Here is a 17828-nt window from a genome sequence, read left to right as displayed (position 1 = left end):
AGAACTCTTTCAGTATAAATTATTTTAAAGAAATGGAGCACAGCCTTTTTAACCTAAGCACTACCTGGTGGTACAATTAGGATAGTATTTAATGCTCATGATTTAGAACAGAAAAGCTTTATTTTTAAAGTACCCAAGACCAGCAAGCGCCCCCCACTTCCCTGTTCTCTGGCCGACACGGTAACCGGGCTCGGGACCTCAGCATCACAGAACTGCTCGGGTTGGAAGGGACCTCTGGGGATCACCCAGTCCGACCCATCGGCCAGGGCCGCCACCTGGAGCAGACGAGACAGGAACGTGTCCAGGGAGGTTTTCAAAGTCTCCACAGACGAAGACTCCATGCCCTCCCTGGGCAGCCCGTTCCAGTGCTCTGCTACCCACAGCATAAAGCTCCATCTCGTGCGGAGGTGGAACTTTTTGTGCTTTAGTTTACGGCGAGGGCTCTCTCTCCTCTCGGCACGCGCCTCGGAGATACCTGTATATATTAATTACAGGGAGAACCGCAAACACTGCGGAGCCGCACCAAGCCCTCAGAAACATCCCCTCCCGACCCCGCAGCGGGCGCTCGGCAGGCGAGGACCCAGCCCAGCCCGTGCCCCGCGCTCAGCAGCCGGGCACAGGACGGGCCGGCACCGCCATGGCGGCGACCCCTCACGGCACTGCCCCGGCTCCCGCCTCAGGGCTGCGACCGGCCGGGGCTGCGCCGCGCCCCTCAGACGGATCCCCCACGGGGGCCCAGGACGAGAACCGGGAACAAGGACTGGGTGGAGCACAGGCACCGGGAACCAGGGCCGGGACGGAGCACAGGCACCGGGAACCAGGGCCGAGACGGAGCACAGGCACCATCCGCTCCCGCGGCGGGCGCGCGCGGTCACTGCCCTCCCCCGCCCCCTCCCCTCAGAGCGCACTCGCGGCCCCGCCCGGGCGCCGCGCACGCGCCGTCGGCTCCCGTGGCGTCCCCCTCCCCGCGGTGGGGCCGGGACGGTGACGTCAGCAGCGGCGGCCATTACACGGTGCGGAGCGAGGAGCGGCAGCGCTGCCGCAGCCGGAGCGCCCCGGGCCGCCCTCTCCCCGCGCCCGCCCGCCCGCCCGCCCTGACGCGTCGCGGCCGCCGCCGCTGTGGGGAGCGCGGATCGCAGGGGCCCGCGGGGCGGTGCGGCAGCAGCAGCAGCCGGTGAGGAGGAGGAGGAGGAGGAGGAGGAGGAGGAGGGGGAGAGCGGGATGGAGGAGAAGGTCTTCACCAAGGAGCTCGACCAGTGGGTGGAGCAGCTTAACGAGTGCAAGCAGCTGTCCGAGGGGCAGGTGAAGAGCCTCTGTGAGAAGGTGAGGAGCGAGGAGGCGGCGGGCCGGGAGAGCTGCCGGCGGGGGCGGTGGCGCTGGGGCGGCCGGGGGTCGGCGGGCCGGGAGCCGGGAGCCGGGAGCCGGGAGCCGGGGCCGGGGCCGGGGCTGGGCGAGCCGCGGCCCCTCGGCTGTGCTGGAGCCTCGGCTCCGCCTCCCGCCCGCTCAGCGCCTCCTAAAATGGCGCCGCGGCCGCGATGGATCCTCGGGAGAGACCCCCGAGAGACCCTCTCCCCCTCGCTTAAAATGTTAAATTAACCCCTAGGAGCGTGAGTTATTACAGTGAAAATAAAAGCCTGTGGTGAGCGCTTGGAAGTTGCACGCGGTAAAGTGCTGCTGCTTTATTTCTTGTATTTTTCGTGTTATGAATAAGCATAGACACGTTTATAACTAATTGAAGGGTAAATTAGCTTTGGGGTTTTGGTTTCCCTCAATAAGGATCTGGGTTTCACGAAATTCACAGAATAAACATTCGAGATCTTATTTTTATGGTGATGATTTGAAAACGTTGAGACGTGAATGTTACAGAGCAATGTGTTGATTGAGACATTCATAGCTTAGGAAGGTTGTAAAGCCCGCCCAGGACAGATTGCGTTTTGGAAATTCAGGAAAATTTTGTTCTGGTAGCATCCAGAGGCATTTTCCAGTTGAATCTAATTTTGGATGTAACTTAATAGCTGAGAGTAGTTGACGGTGTATTTTTTTTTTTTCTTTAATTACAGATGATTTTATGTATTCTTGTATTTCTAGACTGAAAGATGGAATATTTGTGAATTTTTTTGGGAACTGGATATTAAGGCATACATGAAGTGATGGATGTACTGGCTTCTAAAGAAGCCTATGTACTTGCTACAGAAAGTACCTAGAATACTTTAACATTGGTATCATGCTTTCAAATACTACATTTAGGTTGTTTTGGAAGTAAATCGTTTCGAGAGGACTGTCTATGAATTTAATAAAGAACTTGCAATGCTTTTGGCCAGACCGACTCTTGCTCCTGTACAGATTTTAGTTCACTTGTATTCCAGCAACTCAACATTGTTTCCATTTGATTCAGGCTGTGTATTTTAAAGGGTGTTGCAAGTAAGTGGCAGTGTCACCACCTGGCTATTTCCATGTGCGTGGCCAATGACAGCGGTCCAGCTTCTTCCTTGTATTGCTGTCTGTGAGAGGCAAGTATTTCACTTGCTGTAGTTTATAAACTGATGTGGACTGAGTCCTGAATCCCACAGCAGTGGGTGCTTATGGCCTCTTTTTGTGGGGCTCTATGTAACCTGCGGGTCCATGAGGGGTGTATAATGTATAAAAAGCTTTTGATGTCCTGGGTGTTTTGGTTCAGTGAGAAACAGGCATATCATTAGAAATTCCTTACAGAAGATACAGTAGTCCCAGTCATCAGTCTTGCACAAAATGATCTTTTTGGTTTTTCCCGGTGAAGACTAGAAATGAGCTGCATTTATGGATAAATGTGTGATGCTCATCACCAAGATAATGGTAAAGGGAAATAGAAAATTTTGTGTCTGACTGCTGTGTGTTGAGATGAGAGACCCTGAGAATGTGGAAAAGAAATCTGCCAGAGTATTATTTAGTAGCAGCCTTCATGTTGGCTGGGTTGGGTGGCTGTGAGCTTTGGGTGGGGTGACAATTCTCGGTCTGTGGTCAGCACTGTGCAGAGTTCAGCCACAGGGCTGGTGATGTTAGGGAAAGTTGATTTGTTGCTGATAACTACAGGTGGATTTACTTGGACTTTCTGCTAAGAGTAGTTAAGTTTCTTCATGGTTGCTGATGCAAAGAATTGGAGATACGCCCTTGGAGTCTGAGTTTTCCATCTTCTTGTCTCTGTTGTTTTCATGGAAGTAGGATGAGAGCTCAGTTCTGCACCTTCCTGCTGAGGGATAGCACTTGCTTTAATGTATTTCCATGTTGCCAGCACTGACTCTCAGAAACCTCACTGGGTTGTGCTTTGTTTGGACTGTTTAATTAGTTTCGTGGATGTAATCACATCAAAAGGCTCTTTCCATGAATAGCTTAAGGACAGTGTCAGATTCAGCTATTGTTCCAAAGGACAAATAAAGACCCTACTAGATATAAACAGTATAAACTGTTGTTCTTCACCACACTGAATTGCAGCTAGGGCTAGGTAAAATAAGCAATTAAAAAAATTGAGGGCTTTTTGCTGATAGGAGTGTTTGATTGGATGATCTCCCTGACAAGTATTTCTTGATCTGCTGGGGCTTCATGTATGCAGACTGGTGTTTGTCTAATAAGAATAAGCCTAAGGGCTCTCTTGTATTTCAGTATTGATACCTGAAGAACATAAGAACTTTTAACAAACATGATGATTGTGGCCATTTGTGCATCCCAGTTACTGTCTTGGTGCATCTTTCACTGAGCCTGGTTACCTGGGTGATGGTGGTGGTGGGAACTGGGCAGAAACATGTTTGAAGTCTAGAAGTAATTTGTAACCATGAATAATACATTATACTTTCACAAATGATTTGAAATAATCAACCTCTGAGTGGCAGTTAAATTACTGTAGGCTTAGTACGTGCTGTGTGTTTAATGTTACTTCAGTCGAGTGACCAACTGCATGTGCTTTGCTTCAGCATTTGAGAAGTGCAAGTTCCAAAGAAGTGGTCAAAATATACCCAGTCCAGTTACTGTTACATGTCAGCAGTGTTTGTCCTGTTAGTGCTGAATTGTTTATTGGCAGAGGTGAAAGGAAGTCCTTTATTGCCAGGTGAGAGTTTTTCCACTGGCCATTTTGAATGAAAGGATGCTGGTTTAGAGTTTCTTTCCCATACATTGAGAGTGGAGGGAAGTGATCTTGTCTCCTCTGTATAAATGCCCTTTATCACAGGAGCTGGGGGTGTGGTATATTGCTCAGGAAGGTGGGATGACAGTCTAAAATTACACAAAGGAATGAAGTGAATTTTTGGATAGAGTTTGCTTTGGTTATTGCAGGAGATATCTAGCGCAGGTGGAGGCAGAGGTGTCTGAGCCACTCCCTCGAAAACACTACTCCATAATTTAGTGTATATGAGTTTGGCATCTCCAGTTTTTAGAGAGAGGGAGAGAAGACTCTTTGGTCATATATACTATGTAGAGTGTTCAGGGTTCTTGAATTGCTAGTAAAATACCTTTGAATCAATATTGCTGCTAGCCAAAATATTTTAAACTAAGTTAAGGGCTGATACTGATAAAGGCATTCAAGAAACATTGATTCAAGGTTTGACGCCTGCAGTTTTTGATCTATAAGAATCATATTGGTTACATTTGCTTTTTTATTTGTCACCATTGCTAATTTTTGTAGTGTGAATGTGTTTCTGGGCCGTACTTTTCTCTGGTATGTACCTTGTTCATGGTGTATTTTTCTAAATTTTTTTCTTGTTGTAGAATTTTCACTTTAACACCTGATCTTCCAAGTTAGATGTTCTCTAACCAAACGTGCTTATTATACCCACTGCAGCTGTGTGAGTTGCATAAACTCATTTAGCTCATTGTTAAGTGACTTAATTCTGAGAGGACAAGTATGTTTGTGATGAAGCTTTCTTTTGGGTCAGAAAAAGCCTGTGCAGTCAAAGTTCAATTCCTCTAATGCATAGAACTTCTGTGTTCTGTGGGTCTTACTCCTGTGTTTTAAGTGAGTTGTCTGCCCAACTGTTTTTTCAGATAGAGCCACATGTTCCCTTCTGCTTCCTATGCTGTTCAGGAGCTGCATTTCTTAGCTGATTATTTTTGGCCAGAAGTGAATGTTTTAAACTGTTTCCAGCTGCATTTGCAATGGCTTTTCCATTAGCTAGCTTTTGCATTCCCATATCCATCTTGTATAACTAACTATTCTTCAGACTAACATGATTGGGAAAATTAACATTCCTGTCTGAACTTGCTGTAAATCAGCCAAGAAACCTGCCCCAGCAGAATTCACAGGTGGTGAGAGTATGGTGTGCCCTGTGTGGTGGGCTGTGCATCGGGAGCTTGTGTGTCCCTCTACCCCTGGCAGAAGAGGAATGTGCAGCATTGCAGTTCTGCCTTGCCACTGCACTGGATTCTGTAGCAGGGAACTCTGCTGCCAGTGGTGGGAGGGCCCCTCAGGAGCTGTTCCAGGGGCTCTGGGAGACCAGAGGGTGTTTAGGGCTCCTTTGTTGAACATACATCATACATCATACATATGTTGAACATACATGATCCCTGTTGAACAGGGATCAAGTCATTGATGGGGTCGTGTATTTACACCTTCTGTCTCTGAAGAGTTGAAAGTGTAGTGTACAAAGCCTTTTGTAACGTTTGAATGACTGTGTTTTAGATTATTCTGGAACACGTGAAAAAAATACTGTTTCATGCCCAGTGTTCTGATTTGTTGTGGGTTTTTTTGGTGGTGATTTGGTTTTTTGTTTGGTTTTTTTTGTTATGATTGATAATGAAAAATGGAAATTGTCTCTTTCTATAGAAGGCATTTGAAGTGTCAACCTTGCAAGCCTTCTCACCTAGCCTGGATTTACATACAACATCTTGATGTGCATATAAAAATATAGTCTTGTATGTGCCAGTGATTGTAGCATCAACAACTTTCTGGGTTTGGGGTTGTTTTTTTAAATTGTAATAAGTTCTGTAAAAACTGAGTTGTGCTAGCAGTGAGATGTTTGGTTTTGGTGTTTTGCTTTTTAGTTGCAACATTAGTTGTGGTCAAGTAGGAGTGAAAGATACTTGCATTGTTTTGAGCATAGCTGAAGCTAACAGACAGGGAGCACTCCTAAGTCAGAGCAAGTTCTTCTTTGAATTCTGCCAGTTTGAGGCTAAAGACGGGGATGAGATTGCAAGACTGATGTCCTCTTCCAAATCTGCCTGTGCTGAGGCTGTTCTCTCCTCAGCTATGGTGACGGTGCTGCTCCGTGATCACTTCAGAGCCATTCTCAGTTGATCACCTGGGTTTGTTGATCACCTTGCCCAGCACAAACCCAAACCTGTCTGGCTGTGTCTGGCAGGAGTCCACAAGGCCTCGTGCAACAGATCTGTGTGAGGGGAATTCACAGGGGCAGGGATTGAATTTTCAATCTTGCTTAGAGACCCTTAAACACTACACCTGTAGTCCGTAATGCTGCTGTTAAATTCTTTTTCTTCAGGTAGCATATATTAATCTGGAAAAAGTTTCTTTCTGACTAAAGAATGAATACTGGAGCTCAGTTACTCAGTAGCCAGTAATATTTCTGCTGAACATTTTGAACATGCCTTCCAGTACAGGTGTTGCTTGCTTGATGGTTGGTTCTAAACCTGTCTTTGAGTTTTGACATGCCATCCTCCAGTTGGTGTCCTGACCTGTAGCATGACTATGTCAAGCTGTGTTGGAGTTACTGGAAAAAAAGAGTTGAGAACTTTTTGAGTTCATTGCATGAAGCTGGACTTGTTGATACTAGGCCCAACTAGTTCAGGAGTAGGTTTAGCCTATTTTTTTTTTTTTTAACAACTTGAAGGCTTCAAAATGAATACAGCTTGTTCTACAGAGAGGACTGAAAAACATCCCTGTAAGTGGTCAGCTTCCTGCATTGCTGACATTGCTGTGTTTCTTGGAACTCCCATGAGGCAAGGAAAGCATAAGGGTTCTTGAGGTATTTGGCTTCTTATGTTTTTTTAAAAAAGCTTTTTCTAGGTTGGTTTTTTTCAATTTAAAATTAAAGATACTAAGACCTTTTGTATTAAGCAAAATCATGACACTGAGTTCTTTCAGAAGACCTTCTTCCTTATCCCCAGTGCTCGTCAACTACTGATTGATAAACACCTTTCCCCTTCTCCCAGATTTGCCTCCGAGGGCAAGAACACTTACCAGTTGCTCTGAGTGTGTAAGACTGCTACTGATCTTTTCAAATGGAAATGTTGAGGAGACTATCAAGGTTTTGAATGGAGTCAGTCCTTACTTTCGTAATACAAAGGAAGAGAGGGTTATTTGGCAGAAGTTGGCTGCTTGCATGCTTTCTTGTAGACCTAGAATTTACAGGTCGTAAAGGAAAGTGGTTGTCTTATTTTAATCTTACAGCGGTCCTGGCACTGGGGTTGCTCTTTTGGTTGGCGAAGGTCTTGTATTTAAACTGGTCTCTCTTCTCCCTGAACGGAAGAGATTAGAAATGGAGGTTTAAGTCGTCCTAATCACAGATCCAGAGGGAAAGCAGATGCATCATCTTTTGTTCTGGCAAAAGAGTATTTTGCTGCTCAGTATTTCTATGTGGATGGAAATCCTGGTTTTACTTATTTTGGAATACTAAATAATTAAATGTCAGTGAGGAACTTTGTATTTTAATTTTGTTTCTACTTATACATTCACAGTGAACTCCTTAGTGGATTGTGAAGTTCAGCAGAAATCAGTTTCCCATTTGTGTCATGTGTAATCTGACTGCCATGTCTCCTTCACAGAAGGGTGTTATTGGAGGCTTCATTTATCTAGTTTTGTTTCAAATGTCAGACAGTAAAAGAAAACACTTTTTGCTTTAAAAAATAAGCCCATCTTTTATCTGAACCTGCTCTCTTTCCTCCCGATGTAAGGACTAGGGGAAGCCTTTAAATTGAAAAGCATTGACTCTGCAGAAGAATTGCTGACTGTAATGGATGACTTTGCTTGGAACTGGAATCTTTTCCAGGTCATGATGTTTGAACAGCTAAAACCAGTATTTATGCCAATCAGCTGATCATTGTGCCTTTAGTCACATCCTGTGCACCTTGGTGGCAGGAAATTATGGGTGTGGTTGAAGTCTTCAATTTCACCAGAATACCTTTATGGTAACTACAAATACCTATTTCTTGGTTACAGTGGATACTTCTCATTGCACACTTTACTAGACAGTGTGGTGGGCTGCAGGTGGGAATTCTGGTCAGCCAAGAATGATGGGTTACCATCTGCACCCATGACTTTGGGGCTGTGTTGTCTAATTAAAATAATGGTTGTATTTTCTTTACAGAGTTAATGGTGGTAATCTTTTGATGACTGCTTTATAGTGCTGCTTCAAGCATTGATTTGCAATTCTGCACACACAAAGTAATGTTTACCCTTTGGTTTGGGTCTTGTTATTTTCTTTTGTGTGCCCCAGTATATTTTTTTTGTTGTGAAAAGCATCTACTACTTTTCAGGGTAGATAATTGGGCTGAGATGTCAGAGCTCATGCTAGAATGTAGGTGCCTAAGGAGGAGTTGGAGTAATTAAGAAATATCTGTTGTATTCTGGAAACACAGAGGAATTATTTCTGTGAGACAAGGTTGATGATGTACACTGCTTAGGAGGGAAACTTGCTTATGCTCAGCACAGAGTGAATTGAGGAAGTAAAATGGATTATGGCTTTTATGGCACTCGACTCTGAGCCTTAGCTGGTGGCATATAGATAGGATAAGAATATTTGGAGGGAGCAGGAAAAGTAGGATATATATCTGGATTCATACAACTTGTGCATCTCATTAAATAAACAGAGGATCTGAAAATCATATGGTAGTGACTTTCATAGTCATATTTTCAAAATTCTTACCCATGGCAGTTCATACACTTGGATCATGTACTGTCTTACAACAATGAAGCTGATCTTTTTGTTTTAAGAACAGCGTTTGCAGAGATATGCTTTGTAAACAGAGCCACTGAAGCAGCTTGGTGCTGTTCAGCTGGCCTTTAGGTGATGTGCAGCAGGCCAGGAATGGTTTAATTCTTAAGTAGTAGATTGTGTTTTTATGCAGTGCTACTCTTTTAAAGTGAAAAGTGGTTGTTCTTCTGTGTGTTTAAACTAATATTGATTTTATTCTTGTTGAATTCTGGGATTGTTTAAGTTTTCTCTTTACAGTGAAATGACTGAATAAGCCAATATCAAGTCAGAATGAATTCCAGTCACTATGACTAAGCTGAAATGTATTTGATATGTGCTTATTGTTTGAACTTTGAGATCATTCTGAGTAAAATACCTGACTTTCCACCTCAGCAGTAGTGTTTATGACAGCATTGCACTTGGTGGTTCTTATATTCTTCTTGTGTAACTGTGTCACAGCTGTGTGTTTTTTCTGCCTTAGACTTCGTTGGTAATTGGCAGTAAAATTAGCATTTATCAACTTGAAGTAATGTGTTCATTGTAGGCTTGTGTTTGCACTTTATTTTGAAATCTGAGAGTTTAGTGCTGAAAAAATAATTAAACTGATTCAGAGGCAGGATTTTACAACTGTAATATAGTAGGTTGTTGATAAGAAGTTTTTGCTTAAGTACCCTGCACCACTGAGGTTTGACTTGTGGTGATATTCTATATGTAAAAAAGATTATTAAGTGTTGGAGGTGTAGAGGAGTTTAGGGCTGTCTTAATAGTAACAATTGTTAAGAACCGAAAAAAGGCAGAGATACAAAAGAATTAATAGATGCTCAAGAAAATATTTTTCTGAATTATATCATGTTTGTCCTCATGATAGGCAGGGAAGCCTGGATGTTTCAAAACGTTGATGTCAAAATACTGCATTGTTGCACTATTACCCTTTGTGGCAATAGGTCCTGGGCTGTGTGAAGTTCAGGGGGTGCTGTGTGTGTGTCTTTCCCAGTTCTCCTTTGTCAGATGGTTGGGTCGAAGAGTTTTCTGTCTTCTGCTGAAGGGTGCCCTACTGCTTCCTTTCCATGAGGAAGTGTAGGAGAGCTGCTGGTGGGAAGTGCATTTATTGGAGGGGAGGATGGGTTGGGTAGTGGGAGGGGGTTTTGTGATGTGGTGAGTAAGCAGCATCATCAAGAATCAATAAAAACAGGGAGTGGAACTAGGTGGAGTTCCCCAGGGCTGTGTGATCCAGTACAAGGCCAGGGGCACAGATACTGCAGCAGTAGTATTAGTGATCACTTACCATTGTGAAATTGTAGTCTTAAATGTATTGTTGTCTTAGCAACTTGTGTTTGTATCTTAAAAGTCCTTTTATTTTTTACTTTACCTTTTTATAGGAATTAATTTATTATGAAAATTGGGATGTAGTTGACTGCTTGTTGGTGACTTGTTTTCAGGATGTTATTTTTTCTACCTCCAGCTCTGCTGAAGTTCTTTTATGGAGCCAAGTAGAATGTTTAAGCCCTTGAGTATGTGCCACTTCTAATACTGTGAGGCATAAGACTCTAAATGAGCTAAACAGTTCACAACACAGTGTTGCATGAAACTGATTTTAGAAGATGGAAATGTTGGAATCCATGCAGCAGCATTCCTCCACTGCAGGATTTAAACAGAGGTTGCTGCTCTGCAGGTTGACCTGGAACAGTCTTTTTCCATCAGAGTAGCTGTCTGACTTCTCTATGTGTTTGGTCATGTGCGTATCTGAGTGATTTAATATTTCAGAAACTGAGGAAGCAACAACTCAGTTGCTGAGAACTCTGGCATTCTCAGCACGAACGCTGCATACCTTTGATGAAAAATGAATGCTGCATTCTTTGTACAGTGCTTCAAGTGTGTTAAGAAAATCCAGTGGTAGGGACATTCTCATTAAAGAGTAGAGTTTTTTTATATCGAAGTGCTGTAAGCATCTGTGACATTCTCTGTCAAAAGGAGAATTCAGCTGGCAAATGTTTCTGAATGTAAGAGAGTATTAGAAGAGACTGAGGCTGTTAAAACACCTTCAAAACATCCGGTGAGTGTCACTGCATTAAAATAAACTCAAGTCAGGCTATCTTAAAATAAATCTGCACTTTTAGCATCGACCACAAGCCAGGAATGACCTATCTTTAGTACTGGGCACAGCACAAGTGGAAACTCTCATGAGAGACTGACTTCTTATGTAAATATGTCTGCAGAGTGACATCTAAAGCTTTTTATTGTGTAGGATGCTTACCCATGCTGTATTTTTGCATTTCATTGCAGTGAAACATTGAATTTCATAATTTCCATCATTAAACTTAGCTGTTGCTTCTTTTTGAAGTGGTGACCGTGGTGGTCAGCCAGGATGATGTGTGGGACAGTGACACCACTTTTGGGTGGGAGTGTCAGCCACTGTTTTGCAGACAACTTGAGTTATATAATAGAATATAGTTTTTATATATTCTCTTGTAATTGAGGTAATGAGGTAAAAAAGGATCCTTTTTTTGATAGGAGCATTGCCTTGAAAAACAGGGAAATCGTTGTAGATAGTAACTAGTAAACTTGTTACTATTTATATTACTAATACCTTCTTGATTTAGCAAATCATTGTGGCATGTGTCTCATGACTGTTCTGAGAACAAACTGTAACGACTGTCTTGCATTATTTCAAAATTACCTTTCTGGTGCTATCTTTAGCCTATGCTCCTTCATACAAATTACCTTTGTCTGCAACTTTTATTGACACAATTTTTTGGGAAAAAAATTATGAAGACACAACTTGATGTTACTAGTCTGTATTTAATCACAAAACTTGTTGAGAAAACTTGTGCAGGTGATGATCTGCTCTGTAATTGCTGGTACCAGTGGATATTTGTGCTCATTCTGCTTTATGCAGGACTCCCTGCCTTTGCAGGTGGGTCAGAGATGTTTGTACAGGGTGAGTGCCAGGGTGTTGGTAATGCTTTGTGTCCGAGTTTGGGCTTTTGGAGGTGAGATATGGGCAGGATTTTTAGATTTAGTTTTTCAAAATATTTCAAACTTTTTAAGTAGTGATGATCATTGTTCTGTGTGTCACAGAACCATTTTTGTAGAATATCTGAAATTTTACTTAAGATACTGTCCTCAAGGAGGGAAAAAAGCCATGTAGCTATTAATTACTAATATGGGGTTTCATAAAGTGAAATGTTGTTTTAAGATAAACAGCATCTAAGTCAAGATAAACTTTTACCTGAAGTGCTTCAGAGAAGGAAGGGACAAGAGCTCCTAAAGAGAGCAGGTAGCAGAGTTGGAAGTGGTAGAGCATGCTTTGAATAAAACAGCTCTTCACAGACAAACTCACAATTTATGTGCTTTTTTGTTTTATAGGCTAAAGAAATTTTGACAAAAGAATCCAACGTACAAGAAGTGCGATGTCCAGTCACAGTGTGTGGAGATGTCCATGGACAATTTCACGACCTCATGGAACTTTTCAGAATTGGAGGCAAATCACCAGACACAAACTATTTGTTTATGGGGGACTATGTTGACAGAGGCTATTATTCAGTCGAAACAGTCACATTGCTTGTAGCTCTTAAGGTAACTTTTCGTCTCAGCTTTACAGTTCTGTATAAAGTACATCATTATTGTCATGACTAACCTTAACGTCTGCTATGATTTTCACTGCATTGGTATTAGAGGTACTGAAACTGACTTCTTGGCTGTCTTAGTTTTCTAAGTCACATCTTAAAAAAAATTATAAAAATGTTCAGGTGCAAGCCTGAGCTTTATCTAAAAGGAGTGTTCATTTTTTAGTTGTCTGAGTAGCAGTCTTTAAGAATTTGCTTGGAGAGATCAGCTTAATGCACAGGTGTAGTGAAGTCCACTAGTAATACTAAATACAACATGTAATTAATCTCTGTGTGATTAAAAAGTATTTATTATTCCTTTTTTTTACCTCAGAGGTTATAATTGCATCTTCAGAATGGTTTGGTTTTAATTGCTTTATTGATGTGTGGCAGGGATTGAGGAAGGCAAATTCTGTTCTGGGGAAGAGTTGCTCATTGGTGTGCTAAAACAAGCTCTTCTGTTTAGGTCCGTTACCGTGAACGTATCACAATTCTTCGAGGGAACCATGAAAGCAGGCAAATCACACAGGTTTATGGTTTCTATGATGAATGTTTAAGGAAATATGGAAATGCAAATGTTTGGAAATACTTCACAGACCTTTTCGATTACCTGCCTCTAACTGCCTTGGTGGATGGCCAGGTATGTTGAATTTGACATAGTTGAATGTTTTTGATTGTAAAGGGAGCTCTTAACATTGTGTTCTGTCAGCTCTCATCTTTAAAGGAATTTCATGCAGATTTTCTCATAATCATTTATTCTAAACTGTTCTATTTGATTAATGCAAATAAACTTCATGTTTCTTAACTTTTGCAGATTTTTTGTCTACATGGTGGCCTCTCTCCATCTATAGATACACTGGATCACATCCGAGCACTTGATCGCTTGCAGGAAGTTCCCCATGAGGTACTGAAAAATAATTTTCTAAGCCAATGAGACTGGTGATTCAGCATATATTGGGGGGTTAAGTTCACAGGCTGAAAACGAAATTCAAATCAACTTAGCAATATTGGAGTGCCTGTCTTCCTATTCTGGATTTTTTAAAGGAAAAATGAGGGACATGTCCTTGCTTAAAGAAAGAAACATATTAAGTCTCAAAGAGTTGTGCAGGGGTGGTGTGAGTGCAAGTTTTTTTGGGGTTTGTTTGCTTTTGGTTCTTTGCCCTTCACCTCTGAAATCTGCCTCTCTTACAGGGCCCAATGTGTGACTTGCTATGGTCAGATCCAGACGATCGTGGTGGCTGGGGGATTTCTCCTCGAGGTGCAGGTTACACATTTGGACAGGATATTTCAGAAACCTTTAACCATGCTAATGGCCTTACGTTGGTTTCAAGAGCTCATCAGTTGGTAATGGAGGTGAGCAGGACAAGCCTGTGTGTTCAAACTTTGGATTGTGTCCTTGGTCCATTTACTCCACGCTCTGTGTCAGACATGTGCATATGCTGCTGTGACAGGTGGTGATCCAGCTAACAGTCTTCCAGAAACTTGACCTTGGCAGTATTCATGTGAGACTAAAGGAGTTTGACAGTGGAGTAACCTTTATTTTGGCCTTGTTCTCATGAAAATTTACAGTAATATCCCAAACCAGGCTATGGTACTAGATGTGGTATTGCAGTTATGTGTAGATAAAAAGGTTTTTAAATATGTGTCTCTTGAAAAAAGTGTAATCTTTCTTTTTAGCTTGGATGTATGCTTTTGTTCTTGGTCTCTAGTTACTACTAGCAGTTCAGATTTTTAAATGTATGTTTGGACTCTGGTTTTGGTGATCCCAGTTAAGGTTCAGAGTAGATTGCGTACTTCAGAATCGCTATTTTAACTACTTAATGCAAATGCAATGGAGAAATCTTGCTAGGCGGCTTGTTTTTTGTCCTTTTTTTAAATATCTAGCTTATATTTGCTAGTAGGAAGCAACCTATGAAGGCCAAAATTCCTTTTTTACTCTTTTTCTCTCCAGAAGAGAAAAAAAGATACAGCCTTGAGCTTATTTCAAGTAACCCCACAAGTGCCACTTAGGGCTGTGCATGTTAAAAGGTTGGTTTGTAGTCAGGCAGTTACATGGAGTACGTGAACTTGGTTGTCATAATTATTTTTTCCTTCCTCTCCAGGGGTACAACTGGTGCCATGATCGGAATGTAGTAACAATTTTCAGTGCTCCAAACTATTGTTACCGTTGTGGCAACCAGGCTGCAATTATGGAGCTTGATGATACTCTAAAGTACTCCTTGTAAGTATATTTAAAAACGAGAATTCCGTTGCCTGTGATTTTAAGATATCACTGAATTGTGTTAAAGGATGGGTTTTTTTCCCCTCTCTAAGCTTTTAGGAGGTGGAGTGAATGTGGAATTGTTGCGTTAGTCACATTTAGTCTTGAAACATTTAAACATTGAAAGCCTCTGGAACAGTTGCTGTTGAGATCTCCTCTGTCAGCTTGAAGTGAGACTCCTCATTTTTGTTTTGTATAACTACCTGGATTTTAATGACTTACTGTGTAGGGATGTGATTTGAGAGCAGGAGTAGTCTGTCACATCTAAGGTAATGCCTTCCTGTCAGTCTTGGGCAGGAGACTTTTGGAATCTTTGAATTCTTCAGGTGTTGGGATGTCAGCTTTTTGAATGAGATTTCTAACTACTGCAGCAGCAACTTTACTAGTAAATGAGGCAAAAGCACTGTGCAAACTGCCCTCTTTGATAATGACTGGGGACTTTCACTTTGTAATAGACACTAATGTTCGACCAGTTTGATTCTTAAAGCTAAAATAAATTTCTCTCCAGACCTTCATGGTAAGAATTTAAATATGTGATGGTTAAAAGTACATACTAATAGGAGTGGAAGAGCTGGAACACCTGCTCTAGAATACTTAATTTGATTGATAAAACTTGCACAGACCTGCCAGTGTTAAAGCACTGCTGCTGTAACTCTTGGGTAGAACGTAGCTGAATGTGAGCTGAGCTGTTGTGTTTTGTGCTCTCAGTTTGCAGTTTGACCCGGCACCGCGTAGAGGTGAACCGCATGTTACTCGTCGCACCCCAGACTACTTCCTGTAAAGAGATTTTAGACCTGTACAGTATTGCCATGAACCATATGTTGACCTAAAGAAAATGGGAAGAGCAACAGTAACTCCAAAGTGTCAGAAAATATTTAACATTCAAACTTTGTTTTCACATGGACCAAAAGACGTGCCATATTCAATACAAAGCCTCTTGTCATCAACAACTGTGACCACTTTAGAATGAACCAGTTCATTGCATGCTGAAGCAACATTGTTGGTCAAGAAACCAGTTTCTGGCATAGCGCTATTTGTAGTTACTTTTGCTTTCTCTGAGAGACTGCAAATAATAAGATGTAGACATTAACACCTCGTGAATACATTTAACTTTCCATTTAGCTATAGCTTTATTCAGCATGACTGTAGATAAGGGTAGCAGCAAACAATCATTGAAGCTTAAAGAACATTTTTAAAATAAGTACCAAGGCCTCATATTTGTTCTGAAACTGTTTGTTTGTTTTATTTTCAGGGAATACTGTTTAATTTAATTGTATTGATTTTTTTTTTGTCTGCACTCAGTTCCCTTTTCCACTCTGCCCTACCATATTGTCCCTTGTAATTGTCCAAGGATAGTGAATTACTTTGAACAGAACTGTTTTTTTTCTGTAAAACAATGTTACTGCAGGACAAAGCTGCAGTGTTTTTCATAATAAACTTGTGAACTAAGTATGGAAAAATGTCAAAATTCTAATTACATCTCAGGTCAACTGTGGTTTAATAAACTAACATGTAGCTGGATGGGTTTTATATAAACTTGCATAGAAATTTCCACCTTATAAATAACTAAAACTGAGGTGATTTGGAGTGTGCTGGAAAACTCTGACGTTTTGAATCCTGTCCCAGGAAGGTGCCTGGGCCTGTGTCTCACAGCTGAGAACAGCTTGCTGGTTACTCACGTGTTGCTCTTTCCCTCTTGGTGCTCTACTGAAATACTCAGAAATGGAAGAATATAGGTTCACTTAACTGATTGCGTGTGGCTTTATTTCAAGTGTAAATCTAAGTTTGACTCATTTACAATGTAGGTGCTAATACTTAAAATCATTTTTCTGAAAAACTAAGAATAAAACCAGTTTTGTAAATATTAAAGGAAACAACTTGAAATTTAGTGCTACATGTATTTGCCCAGGCTTCCATTCTGAAAAACAGTGGTATGTGGTTTATGTTAACTTCTGTTAAAATATTTCCTTTCTACAAACTTCTTCAAAATTGGAATCCCAACTTGATGATTTGGTTCAAAGCCAAAATTCATGTGTTATGCCTTCTTAAGGCTTGTGTGTGAAACTTCTTGGGTACATCTAAATGATGTACTGTTGACTTAATAGAATGACTCCTAATATTCATATTGTTTGAGACTAAGTTTCTTGGGCATGATGTAGATTTTGTATAACGTGGAGGTTTGTTTTTTACACTGCTTGTTTCTAAGGGAACACACAGAAATTTTGGAAATGTCCAACTCACCTGGAGGCTTAGTCCTAGACATGCTTTTTGGTACTTTCTTGCTTTTCTGAAAAGCTGGAGAACCACTTAATTCTTTAACTTGCAAAGAAGATGCTGCATTTCATCAAGCATTACTTCATCCCCTTTCAGAAAGGGCTCAAGTGATTGCTTTTCCTTCAGCAAAATTTGAGCCTTGTCCTGTAGGTTGGGTTCCAAATGGCTTCTGGAGAGCTCAGTCTGCTGTAGTTTGATCTCTTACAGGAAGAAGTGCATGCTAAAAATAAGTGCATCTGAAGTGTCTTTTTTTAGTATATTGGGAGCTTTTGCTTTGATCACTATTAAAAAAATCCTTTGCTGAGAGTAGTTCACGTTCCATTCCTGTTGCTTGTCTTTCTCTGTGTTTGTGTAGATGGGACTTTGTGCTTTCATTGACACTATTCCTTCAAGAGGAATGACTTTGCCCTATTTTCTGCTTTCCTTGTTGCTTTAATTGGCATGACTCATCTGCTCTGGTGGGGAGCAGTCTTTTCCTTGCTTCAGTTTCTGTACACAAATCCAAGTGTTGTTAGTAAAGTCCATGGACAATGTTGGAGTCACTCCAGTTTTTGTGCTTTCCTCTATAATTATGTTGCTTTGGTCGGTGTGAAGATTCCAGTGCGAAAACCATGTTGTGAAGAAAAAATTTGGTTCCTGTGACGGAGCACTAACCAGCTGAACCCATGTTTAGAAGATGGAAGAGGAGAAACAAGGATATAGATGATCGGGGTTTGATTTATTGGTAGCTGATTGATTAGTCCACCTGCACAAAATTTCCTTTACTTGAGCCTGTGAATGTGGTGGCAGCAGAGAAAT

At 41.6% G+C, this 17828-nt stretch overlaps 1 protein-coding gene across 1 annotated transcript; it reads left to right on the top strand.

The window, feature by feature from the left end:
• Window positions 1-1007: 1007 nt before the first annotated feature.
• Window positions 1008-16216, top strand: PPP2CA (protein phosphatase 2 catalytic subunit alpha). The gene is made up of 7 exons (XM_066329024.1): window positions 1008-1323; window positions 12258-12467; window positions 12963-13136; window positions 13311-13400; window positions 13688-13849; window positions 14599-14717; window positions 15465-16216. The coding sequence occupies exons 1-7, from the start codon at window positions 1222-1224 to the stop codon at window positions 15535-15537; spliced, it is 930 nt and encodes a 309-aa protein (XP_066185121.1). The 5' UTR covers window positions 1008-1221; the 3' UTR covers window positions 15538-16216.
• Window positions 16217-17828: the final 1612 nt, after the last annotated feature.

This window comes from Sylvia atricapilla, chromosome 14, assembly GCF_009819655.1.
Source record: "Sylvia atricapilla isolate bSylAtr1 chromosome 14, bSylAtr1.pri, whole genome shotgun sequence".
In the NCBI taxonomy this organism is placed as follows: domain Eukaryota; kingdom Metazoa; phylum Chordata; class Aves; order Passeriformes; family Sylviidae; genus Sylvia; species Sylvia atricapilla.
Note: the sequence above shows the minus strand (reverse complement) of the source record. Positions and strands in the feature narration are given on the sequence as shown.

Bases quoted from the DNA above. Each gene is read 5' to 3' on its own strand.
- PPP2CA (XM_066329024.1), top strand. From the start codon at position 1,222: ATGGAGGAGAAGGTCTTCACCAAGGAGCTCGACCAGTGGGTGGAGCAG. The intron at 13,401-13,687 runs GTACTGAAAAAT...CCTCTCTTACAG, and splicing joins TGCAGGAAGTTCCCCATGAG to GGCCCAATGTGTGACTTGCT. The intron at 13,850-14,598 runs GTGAGCAGGACA...CTTCCTCTCCAG, and splicing joins CTCATCAGTTGGTAATGGAG to GGGTACAACTGGTGCCATGA.